We start from the raw sequence: 13,321 nt of genomic DNA on the forward strand, positions 1-13,321 counted from the left end.
CTCCTCCATGTTTCCTGACTCTCTGCCCAGGTTGTAAGCAGTGGTGCGAGAGTTCATTACATTCAGTACATAAAGTTGGGGAGCGCCATCCCTCCCATTGCACGAAGTCTCTGAAGTATACTTATCTTTATCCATGGAGGTTTTTTATTCCAGATATAAGATGATATCTGGTTGTTTAGCTTGGAAAATAATGTTTTAGTTAGGAAGACTGGGAGACTCTGGAATATATATAAAAATGTAGACAGTACGTTCATCTTTATCGTATTAATTCTTCCACCTAGGGAGAGAGGCAGGGGGTCCCAACGCTCGACATCTTTCGTCACATTAGATAATAAGGGCTGATAGTTAGCTATGTATAGGTCTTTATGCTCATGTGTAATCCATATTCCGAGATACTTGAATTTTTTTGAACTTTAATTTTAAAAGGGAATGAGCTTAGAGGTATCCGACTAGCTTCAGTTCCAACAGGCATCAGTTCGCTCTTTTGAATGTTAATTTTGTATCCAGATATTTTGCCGAAATCTGCCAGTAGGGTCATTAACTGAGGAAGACTCGTTTGGGGCTGTGATATATATAGTAACATATCATCCACATAAAGCGAGACTGTGCTCCGATCCTGCACGCATAATCCCCTTGATATCGACGTTCTGCCTCAAAGCCAGCGCGAGTGGTTCCATTGCTATCGCAAATAGGAGTGGGGATTGATTGATTGATTGATTGAAAACTTTATTAACAGATTGCAGAATGGGTACAATACAGTACAGCTCAATACACACAATTGTTAAGGGGATGCAGACCAGAGAAAGACTTTCGTCTTGTTTACATCAGGGTCCCCCATTTTCAATTCATCAGGGTAGGGGACATCCTTGTCTCGTGCCCCTATGAAGCTCAAAGTACATGGACAGATTGTTGTTAGTGCGTACGGCAGCCATCGGAGATGTATATAACATTTTAATCCATGCTATGAGCATTGGTACATTTCCGTTTTAGAGTTCTAGTAATTCCAGAGAAATTTCGCGATAATAGCTCTTTAGTGGAATACACAAAACACGTTGTCATTTTTCGGCTGATTTATGAATCGTTACGCTAGATTATCGATAGCATATGTGTACTTATGCACGCTAGAGAAGCGGGCTGAAAAATCTATTATCCATGACCTGGTCAGCGCTAACATCATACACACACACACACACACACACACACACACACACACACGCACACACACACACACACACACACACACACACACACACACACACACACACACGCTGCGATGGCTGAGAAAAAAACATCGGATTAACCCAATACTGGTCAAATAGAGTCCTTACCTCACATCAGATGTTCTGCAAAAAGATTAATCCAATTCCTGATCGCCATTCCAAATATTGATCGCGTTTATTGATCCAACGTTATAGTCCAAAACACATAATTGAAAGCTGCTCCCAGCCTCCCCAGTGAATGTGGTAACAGATACTGCTTGCCAGAGAAGGGAAAACCCCGGACCGGACTTTTTTTCTGATGCACATGCCCACCCAATCCAATCCAATTATGTGCAATACCATCCGGGAGACGATAGACGGCGGTATTTGCCCTTTTCGAGCTCAGACCCATTCCCAATGATAACGTCAGGCTGGATGGATGGAAACATTTATGGATATTGCTAATAAAAGCAAAAACGAGAAAAAAACGAGAACTCGCCATTGGCACTCAACGCATGGCGAGTTAACACGACTAATCTGGCGCATGGTTGGAGGTAAGGAGTTTGTCAAAAATGATTCCTCAAAGACGGACAGCAACAGCAGGGAGAGCTGGTCTCAGAATTTTTTGAAAAAGTCTGTCGGGTAGCCGTCTGGTCCCTGAGATTTGCCACTTTGCATAGATCTGATTGCTGACGCTATCTCCGCGACTGTAAGGTCCTCCTCCAGACCCGCGGCCATCTCTGGGTCGATAGCAGGGACATGCAGGTTCTCATACAAATCTTCCAGTGTAGAAGGGCCCACCTGTGAGTCTGAGGTGTATAATGATTGATAGAAAGTTTGAAAGCATGAATTAATTTTAAGGCTGTCTGTGGCTTTTGAACCCTGCTCATCATTGATTATGGGGATGGTCTGATTAGCAGTTCTTTGTCGCAGATGATGGGCAAGTATCCGTCCGGCTTTTTCCCCATGTTCATAGTACCCATGTCGTGACTTAGTAATGAAGTACTCTGCCTGTCGCGTTGATAAGAGATCGAACTCCGTCTGCAGCAACATACGTTTTTTTCAACGTGTCAACTGATGGCGAGTGGCTATATAGTCTATCTAGCTCCAGTATCTCGCTCGTTAGTTGTTTAAGGCATGCAGTACTTAACTTCTTTTGATTTGCGCAATATGAGATCACCTGACCTCTTAGATATGCTTTCAGCGACTCCCAAGGAAGACATTCCAGATTCTGATTATTATCAAGAAATAATGCGATCTCAGAAGTGATAAAATTTGTGAAAGCTTCCTCTGACAGAAGCAATGGATTGAGTCTCCACTGGCGATGACTAGGTAGCGTATTAGGGATACGTATTTTCATTGTTAAGGGACCATGATCAGATATAACTATAGCTCCATAGTTGCATTTGGTTATGAGGGGTAGGAGTCTCTTATCCAAGAGAAATGTATCTATACGAGAGAAGGTCTTATGAACCGGGGAGAAGGAGTATCCTCTGGATGTAGGGTTACGAAACCGCCATACATCAGCCACACCGTATGATTTAAGAAAGAGCTGAATTGCGCAATCTGATTTAGATATGGGAGCCTTTCTGGCCGAACTACGGTCTAACACAGGGGAGAGTGCACAGTTCATGTCCCCACCAAGAATAAGATGGTGCGAGGTCATGTCTGGTAGGCGGGAAAAGAGGTTGGAAAAGAACATGGGGTTATCCCAGTTTGGCGCGTAAATATTGGCCAGTATAACCGGGAATGTATAAAGCTTCCCCACCACAATAATATAGCGCCCTGCGGGATCAGCCTCTACACTTGACATTGTGAATGGTATGTTTTTGTCTATTAGTATGGCTGCTCCTCTGGCCTTGGAAGTTGGAGTGATACATCTATCCCGCCCATCCCCCCCTCAGTAGAGAATGGTCTGCTGTTCATAGGTGGGTTTCCTGTAGGAACGCTATGTCAGTGTTGAGCTGTCTTAAATGTATAAGTATCTTTTTGCACTTTGTTGGATGATTGAGCGATTTAACATTCCAACTTACAAAGTTGACAGAGCAACCATCCAACCATCCAACCCTCCGGCGTTGCTGGTGTTAGCCATAATAGATGAGAGGTCATCTATCTGGAACCCATAGAAGTCTTGACTCTTAGCACAGCTGTAGATAAAAAGCAATAGGCCTACAAACGTCTGGTTGATTAAGTCTGATGAACATCAATCTATCAATCTTAATCTATCAGCTCTCAAGGCAGGGTTTGACATTAACACCGCCACCCGCCAAATGCGGGTAGAATTCAGCAGTGGCGTGTAACTCTGTCACTCTTACCAGCCACTTTGGCGGGTGACCTTTTGGTAGCATTTCCTATGAAAAAAAATCATTGTAGTTTACAAAAGGCATCTGAAATAATTATTTCGAGGTGATACTACATGATACTACAACTCCCATGGGCACTGGGTGCGCACAGTGTGCTCATTCCATTGGCCCATCCACTTCGCCCTCTCGCGTGTTGCCTCCGTGTGTGAAAGCTGAACGAACGCTGCTAACGTTAACTAGCTAACATTAGCTAGCAAGACAATTAGCTACAATGTGGCGGCATATTGTGGGTGTAAAAAGACCGGGTGAAGCAATCAATCAACAAACAAAAAAGAGAAATGTGAATGAGATCGAGACAGAAAAAACTGAGGAGGCGAATAAAAATAACCGGTTATTCAATGAAAAGGTCAGGTCGCGAGTGGCTAGGGTATGATTCAACGAAGAAGCTCATGTTCTGCATTGATTGTCGGATTTATGGCACTGATAAGTCCAAAAGCATGTAATTTGTTATTGGCACAACCAATTTAAAATGAGAAACTATAAAGGATCATGAGGTATCAAACGGCCACATGCATAGTTTAGCTACCTGGAGGGGAGAGAACAGATGGTGGAGGTGAACAGTACACTAACCCCCCCCCCCTCCTAGTGAGCTGTGGCGTTCCACAAGGAAGCATACTAGGACCGTTACTGTTCCTAATTTATGCAAATGACATAAACTCAGCAAGGCCAACGGCTTCTCTGTTACAGTGGGTGACAATATTGTCACAAGGAAAGATGAAATGACCTACATGGGTTCCATCCTAGAGGCAAATCTTTCCTGTGACAAAATGGCAACCAATGTAATAAAAAAAGTCAACCAACGAACAAGATTCTTGTACCGGATCTCCTCTCTGGTAAACAAGAATACCCTGAAGACTCTAACAGGAGCACTCATTCAAGGGTACTACGACTATGCTTGCACCTCATGGTACCAACGCACCTCAAAGGCCCTAAAAACAAGACTAAAAACATCACAAAACAAACTGGTCAGACTACTGCTTGACCTTACTCCTAAAACCCACCTTACCCCTGCCCATTTTGACAACCTAGGCTTAGAGTAGACGACAGAGTACAGCAACTTGCAATGGGACTGGTCTACAAGATACACTACACCACTAAGATACCCATGTACATGTCGAAATACTTCCCAAAGGTCAGTGAATTCCACGACCACAACACCAGAGGGAGTTCCACAAATCATGTTCAACCCAGATTCGGCTCAAACAAGGGACTAAACACGTTTCGCAATTATGCCACAACAATGTGGAACGCCCTACCCATAGCCGTAAAATAATGTGAATCCCTACCCTCCTTCAAAACCGCTCTCAAAGAGCACCTACGGTGGCTGCAATTAGAAACTGGCCCCGGTAAATGTCCAAACCCCCCCCCACCCCCCACCCAACCCCCTCCAATGTAGTTTCTTCCCCTTCAAATGTATATATATATTTTTTTATGATCTCTTTCTCGTAAACAGTACTGTATATTTGTATGTCTTGCATGTCATAAATGTCTTGATGAAACAGTACTGCATATCTGTATGTCATGTATGTCATACATGTCTTGATTAATTGAAAATGGGGGACCCTGATGTAAACAAGACGAAAGTATTTTTCTGGTCTGCATCCCCTTAACAATTGTTTGTATTGAGCCGTACTGTATTGTACCCATTCTGCAATCTGTTAATACAGTTTTCAACCAATCAATCAAGCCTCCTGCCAGAGGGGAGTGTCTGAAACAGATTGTGACCAGGGTGGTAGGAGTTGGCCACAATAATACCTGCACGCTTCAGGGTCCTGGAGGCGTACAGGTCCTGGAGAGATGGCAGATTGCAGCCAATCACCTTCTCAGCAGAATGAATGACACGCTACCATACTATGATGGAGGAGGTGAGGATGAACTCGACGATGGCTGTGTAGAAGTGCACCATCATCGTCTTTGGCAGGTTGAATTTCTTCAGCTGCCGCAGGAAGAACATCCTCTGCTGTGCTTCCCCCCCCCCCCCCACTTGAGGTCATGGGAGATAATAGTTCCCAGGAAGCGGAAGGACTCCACAGTGTCCACTGGGGAGTCACACAGGGTTTGATTGATTGATTGATTGAAAACTTTATTAACAGATTGCAGAATGGGTGCAATACAGTATGGCTCAATACAAACAACTGCTACGAGGATGCAGACCAGAAAAAGACGTTTGTCTCGTTTACATCAGGGTCCTCCATTTTCAATTCATCAAGAAATGGGTGAGTGGGGCTGGGGTCCTTCTGTAGTACACAACCATCTCCAGTGTCTTTTCCCAGTCTCATGTGCTGCTTCCTGTCAGACAGGAAGTCTGTGATCCATCTTCAGGTGGAGTCGGGCATGCTCAATTGGGAGAGCTTGTCCTGTAGCAGAGTGTTGAAGGCAGAGCTGAAATCCACAAACAGAATCCTGGCATAGGTTCCTGCAGAGTCCAGGTGCTGGAGGATGAAGTGGAGTGCCGCATTGAGTGTTGTCTACAGACCTGGGCGACAGGACTGTTTGTACCTTCCCCATCCCCATCTCTTTTGTTGTTTTTATAAGTAGATAAGTACTGTCAGGCAGGAGGTTTTAGCTTTCCCTCTCATGTTTCCCTTTGTCCATCTTGTTGGTAGAGTGAGCGTCCAAGGCTGGAAGGGATGTCCTCGTGGAGGTGGTGATGTCTCCCCTTAAACCAAGGTGGCCCCATTGAGTGAGTGTTATTTTCGTGCATGTGTATAATAGGCTATTAGGTGTGTGGTAGCCTATGTTTCCTTTGTGTTTTCTGTGTACCCAGAGTGGCCCCTGTGTTGGACGTGACAGTAGCTATAATATTTCAGGTATGTTCCACATTGTTCGACGGGCTCACGTAACCGTGACACCATTAGTAAAGTGTGTACTACTGTAGCCCCATCATTTTGGCGAAATCATAGCAGCCAGTGCAGCCGATAGGGTAACCTTCCCCCTGCTTCCGCGGTGCCATCGCCTGTCCACCACAGCCCCCCCCCCCCCATTGTTGTCTATTGATACTGTGATCATTGTAATAAAATAATTGTGTTACTCCTTCACCTGCTGTGTCTGTGTAGCCTACTCTGTCTGGGAACCTACTATACCAAAATTCACATCCAGGTCGATTTACGTCAAACTGTGACAATTGCTTTATTTCTACTGGACAAATAAGATGACTTGTTTCTCCAAAGTTCCCTACTCCAGCTTTACGGTTAGGGTAATAAATGTTTACCTGTAGAAAGCAGCAGTGTTCTCAGCCAGTGTCTGTTGCTGGTCGGCTCCAGAACGATAATAGTCGTAAACTGCTTTAGGAAGAACTGTTCTCGCCTCCTCTTCAAAGTCATCGACACACACACGGAGCCCTGACATCACATATGTATATATATACACAGTACACACACAGAGACTGCTACTCAGTCAGGTTCTCACACATGTGGACTCCTACAGTAGGTACAGTAACCTGGGAACTCTGAGACCTGTCCTTTAACTCTACCTCGGTATCTGTGTGTGACTTTGAGATAGACAGACACACATACTGGATACTTTCTCTCAAACACACATACAAATAGATGCGCACACACACACACACACACACACACACACACACACACACACACACACACACACACACACACACACACACACACACACACACACACACACACACACACACACACACACACACACACACACACACACACACACACACACACACACACACACACACACACACACACACACACACACACACACACACACACACACACACAAAAGGCTGTGACTCACAAGCTTGCTTTAATCATTCAACAGCTGTTTGTTGAACTAACCTTATCCAGTCCCGTGCAGGTAGGTATAGGGTCCAAAGGGGCTCTAGCCACGGCCACTTTACCCACTCAAAAATAGCCCTGCCCTCCAAGTTGTCAGATTCTATCTATATGGTCTAATTCATGGTATAATTAATATAGCAAAACTCCGTACCATCAACTAATTATATTTTAATTTGTAATACACACACACACAAAAGGCTGTGACTCAGACGCTTGCTTTAATCATTGCCCCCCCCCCCCCCCACACACACACACACACACACACACGCACGCACGCACGCACGCACGCACGCACACACACACACACACACACACACACACACACACACACACACACACACACACACACACACACACACACACACACACACACACACACACACACACACACACACACACACACACACACACACACACACACACACACACACACACACACATTACATTCCTTGGGTAAAATTGGGTGACAGACATGCAGATATATGTACATGGTATGATATGTAGTACATGTACACACCAGGGACCAAACGGCTGACAGAGACACCTGAGGTGTGTAGGCTTCTAGAGCTGCATGATTATGGCAGAAATAATAACTAGGATGATTTTGCTTCATATCATGATCATCATTGTGATTAATGGAAGTAGATAATGTTACTGAACCTGTCAACATGAATTACATACTGAACCTGTCAACATGAATTACATACTGAACCAGTCAACATAAGCTTCTGAAAAGACCTTCCATAATAACTTTGCACAATACGAGTGTTTGGACAACACCATTAGTTCTATAGTAATGATACTGTCCCAAATTAATGGAAGAGGACATGGACCAGCCAAAAACACCTCCCTCTGAGTTTTAAATTAGGTTAGTGGTCCGTATCCACTTCCATTAATTTGTGCTAAACTAGGATAGCTTGCAGCTGGATAACTTTCTACTGAACAAACACAGAGAGAGGAAATTGGTATCCATCTTCTTGTCTGACTCTGGAGAAGACAGTAAGCGCATTGCCCATAATGTCGGCGTGTTCCTTTAACATTAGGATGGACATGATTTGAACATTATCCAAAGATTCTGTCAGAATGGCGAGTGCCCTCACTCCACTGTTGAGGACTGTTTTAACACTGATGATCATATTTTACTGGATGGAAATGTTTATGTTTATGTTGATGTTTTTTTTCTTTTTCTTTTTGCTAAGCCCAGTCATTCTGCCTCCTCTCTTCCCGTCTTCCTGGCCCATAGAGGTTCTAGACTTTGGTCTGACTCCATCCATTTGGACAATAATCTGGTGGCACTGCTGTCACAACGGCTCTGGTTGTGATTCAATCCCATGGGATTGGATCAATATCCCCATTTATCCCCATGCTGTGTGTTCAGTGTAATAAGTAACTTGTGTCTCTTTGACTGGTTCTGTACTTTGTACCCAGAATTACTTAATATTGGTCAGAGTTCTCACTTCATTGTTTGTGCAAACATCAATGTTCAATCATCAATGTTTTTTAAATTAAAAAAATTAATTATCAAACGTATCAAGAGACGTTGAAGCAGTTTTCCTGTCTGTGTTGGACTACATAGATTTATAGACATGCGGCGGCTTCCACTCTTAAGCCCTTAAGACTGTATATCATTCAGGCATTCGATTTATCACCGGTGATGGTTATGGTGCTCACCATTGTGTCCTGTATAATAGGGTTGGATGGTCCTCCCTAGCAGAGAGGCGAGAGCTGCATTGGCATCTGTTTCTATATAAAGTCATAATTGGAGATTGCCCAATTTATTGGGTCTCACTTCTCTGTTGGAGTGGACATCTGGACCCTATGCCTATGGTACACAATCCAATGCTTGGTTTACACTTAAAGCACCTAATGTGTACTGAACTTTGGTATCTTTTGGTCAGTTGAAATCCTTAATCACCAACCATTCCACCATAAACTACAGTTGTTTTAATTGATTTTACAAGCTCTATTATGATTGCACTTATTGTATATTGTATTTGTATTGTATATTGTATTTGTATTGTATATTTATTGTATATTGTATTTGTATTGTATATTTATTGTATATTGTAGTGTATATTTATTGTATAGTATATTGTACTATTGTATATTTATTGTATATTGTATTTGTATTGTATATTTATTGTATACATCATGTATTTATGTTTGTATGTGTTACAGGTACCAGGATATGGCACCTGATAGCAGAGATCTATTTAACCTATGAAACAGGTTGTAGTTAGTCATTTGACAAAGGAAGGCGCAGACATGGTGTTACTGGTTCTGAGTCCTCTCCGGTTGTCTATTTCGTTTATTTATTCAACAGAATAATCAATCAATCATCATCATCATTGTATCATCATTCAGTTCAATTAGTTACATTACTTTAATACATTCAATTATAATTCCATTCTTGTTATTAATTCAAAAGCATATTCATCATTGCAACACACATTCTACCCTTTTAGGATACCCTGGTTCACTCTAATAGCATTTACATTGTAATTACTTATGTCTTTATACATATTTGACGTCTTAAGTATAAGCACGTGAGAAGGGAAACATTCCCAACTCCTGTCTAGGCATGTCTAGGCATGTTGGAAGAGACCATCGTATGTCTTCTTTTAACAACACTGTCATTCTCATTGTCTGTCAAACAATTCCTTATATCAACAATAGCTGTTACCTTTATCATCATTAGTTTATCATCAGTCATATCCACTATTCTCTAGTGTACAGAAATACCTCAACACCTCAGTGTCACTCATATTTGTGTTCCAGCTCAAGTTCTATTGAAACTCAAATGTGCAATGAAAGTGCATTTATATATATTTATGTATCTGGCCGTTCTCAGCCTTACTAGGAATTTGCTAAACTGTGACCATGGTGTAACTCAAGGGAATAGATTTATATTTACATTTAACGGAGATCGGGATAGAGATAGAGAGAGGGAGAGAAAGAGAGAGAGAGAGAGAGAGAGAGAGAGAGAGAGAGAGAGAGAGAGAGAGAGAGAGAGAGCATGTGGGACGCTCCTGTGTTTAGCTACCTTCTAGGTAGTGTAAGCTAAAGTAATTTCCCTCTAACCGTCTTCAATACTTGTACACAATATACACATTTACTAAACAGCAATTCAACCCAAACAGTATGTACTTCAAAACATAAACCTTTATAATCCCCTTGGAGATACTTAACTCCGACACGTTAGTGATTAAATGGCAATTGTATTTCAACACTATTTAAATGTACCACGAGACACGGCGCCATCAATAGACGGTCAACTTCTAAACCACGTTACTTGTCGTCTTAAACTTCTTAAACTTGACTCAAACATCGACAATAGTCACTTCATTGGACCCTCGACATTGCATGTATGCCTTGTTAACCTTTATGTGTGTTTTGTAGTATATTACCCACCTATGAAACAGGTTGTAGTTAGTCATTTGACAAAGGAAGGCGCAGACATGGTGTTACTGGTTCTGAGTCCTCTCCGGTTGTGAGACTCAGCTCGCCTCGTGTGTCCCTACACAGCAAGGTACGGTTCCCTGGAAGGCGAAGCCACTAAACACAAGTCCTATACTGCCACCTATTGACCAAAGTATGTTAATGTCTCCCATTAAATATACTATGACTGTTCTACCTTGTTTCTGATGGAGGTAATCCTGTACCAGTATGTTCACACTGTTTTGACACATTATCTAAAGATATTAACGTGATACCACTTCTAGTGGGCATCACACACTCCCTGACCTTAAAAAAATGGCTCCTGACATTTCCGAAAATCACCAAACACAACCACTCAATTTCACCCTCAGGCTCGAACCCCTAACAAACTCCCCATGTGGGGGGGGTTGGGTACATTGGGATATTGACAACCATACTGGGTAATTTACATTGGAGGTGGTTGGGGGGGGGGGGGGGCACACTGTATAAACAAGTAAAACTGTACATTGAGGGGGGGGGGAGGAGACACTGTACAAACAAACAAAATTGTACATTGGACTATTGACAAAACCATACTAGGTAAATGACTGTACATTGGAGGGGGTTGGGTTAGGATATTTACAGGGGCCAGTGTTGAATTGCAGTCTCCCGTAGGTGTCCCTTGAGAGAGGTTTTGAAAGTGGGTAGTGATCCACATTCCTTTACAGCTTTGGGTAGGGCGTTCCACATTGATGTGGCATAATTGCGAAACGTGTTTAGTCCCTTATTTGAGCCGAATCTGGGTTTAACATGATTTGTGGAGCTCCCTCTGGTGTTGTGATCGTGGTATTCACTGACCTTTGGGAAGTATTTTGACATGTACATGGGTACCTTGGTCGTGTAGTGTATCTTGTAGACCAGGCCCATTGCAAGTTGCTGTACTCTGTCGTCTACTCTAAGCCATCCTAGGTTGTCAAAGTGGGCAGGGGTGAGGTGGGTTCTAGGAGTAAGGTCAAGCAGTAGTCTGACCAGTTTGTTTTGAGATGTTTGTAATTTTGTTTTTAGCGCCTTTGAGATGCTTTGGTACCATGAGGTGCAAGCATAGTCGTAGTACCCCTGAATGAGTGCTCCTGCCAGAGTCTTCAGGGTATTCTTGTTTACCAGAGAGGAGATCCGGTACAAGAAACGAGTTCGTTGGTTGACTTTTTTTATTACATTGGATGCCATTTTGTCACAGGAGAGATTAGCCTCTAGGATGGAACCCAGGTAGGTAATTTCATCTTTCCTTGTGACAATATTGTCACCCACTGTAACTGAGAAGCCGTCGGTCTTGCTGAGTTTGTTATTTGAACCGAAGAGAATGGACTCTGTTTTGCCCATGTGTAATGATAGTTTGTTATCAGCGAGCCATATGCAGATTCTGCCTAGTTCCGAGCTGAGGGTTTTTTCAACCTGTAACTTGTTCTTGTCAGAGACCAGCAGGGCTGAGTCGTCCGCAAACAGGAACAAGTTGCAGTCACAAGCTGACGACATGTCATTTGCATAAATTAGGAACAGTAGCGGTCCTAGTATGCTTCCTTGTGGAACACCACAGCTCACTGTGAGGGGGGGGGGATAGGGTACCGTTTACCTCCACCATCTGTTCCCTCCCCTCAAGGTAGGATTGCATCCAGCTCACTGATAGACTATCAAAACCAATTGCTTTTAGCTTGTCAATCAGAATGGAGTGATTGACCGTGTCAAAGGCCTTTTGTAGGTCCAGCATGACCATGCCGCAGTATTTGCCTGCGTCCACCTCTTGTTTGATGTGGTCATTCAAATAGAGAAGGCATGTGTCAGTGGAGTGGGATGTTCTGAAGCCAGATTGGAATTCGTAGATTAGATTTTTTTCCGCTAGGTACTTTTCGACCTGTTCGTAGACTGTTAAGCGCCGCAACCCATGCCACGTCTTTCCTTTCAGCCGCTTGGCTTCCTTCCCACGTCGCTCGTACTGCTTCATTGGAGAGCTCTTCTGTGCAGGTTCTTTCATATCTCTCCATATCCAGGGGAAGGCGGGAAAGAGTGTCTGCATCTATGTTGGACTTTCCGGTCTGTATTTGACGTCAAACCGGAAGTCTGCCAATTCTCCAACCCACTGATGACCGACTGCATTGAGCTTGGCAGTACTCATTACATAGGTCAACGGGTTGTTGTCGGTGTAGATAGTGAAGTGTGGGGCATAATACAGGTAGTCACGGAATTTCACACACAGCCCATTTCAATGCAAGGAACTCCAGTTTTCCACTGTGCATATAGTAATTACGTTCGGCTGGTGACAATGTTCTTGACCCGTACCCGATGACTCTGTTTTCCATCTTGATGTTGATACAGAACAGCTCCCAGGCCTTGGTCGGAGGCATCAGTGTGCAGCCTGAAGGGTAGGTTGAAATCGGGATATGCCAAGACAGGGGGGTTTGTGAGAAGGTCAATCAGTTGTTCAAGTGCTCTCTGCTGTTCCGGGGTCCACTCTATGGGCTCTCTGGAGGGCAACTGGGGG

General features: G+C 43.4%; 1 protein-coding gene across 1 annotated transcript in view; it reads right to left on the bottom strand.

The window, feature by feature from the left end:
* The window catches only part of hao1 (hydroxyacid oxidase (glycolate oxidase) 1), a gene marked incomplete at both ends in the record, with an annotated part of 28,333 nt that extends 21,423 nt beyond the window's left edge, over positions 1-6,910 (bottom strand). The window contains one exon of the mRNA XM_084329911.1: positions 6,774-6,910. Coding sequence (XP_084186037.1) covers positions 6,774-6,910 — 137 coding nt within the window. The remainder of the gene's footprint in view (positions 1-6,773) is intronic.
* Between the last annotated feature and the right edge of the window lie 6,411 nt (positions 6,911-13,321).

Source organism: Notolepis coatsorum (assembly GCF_963971535.1).
Source record: "Notolepis coatsorum genome assembly, chromosome: 14".
Taxonomy (NCBI): Eukaryota; Metazoa; Chordata; class Actinopteri; order Aulopiformes; family Paralepididae; genus Notolepis; species Notolepis coatsorum.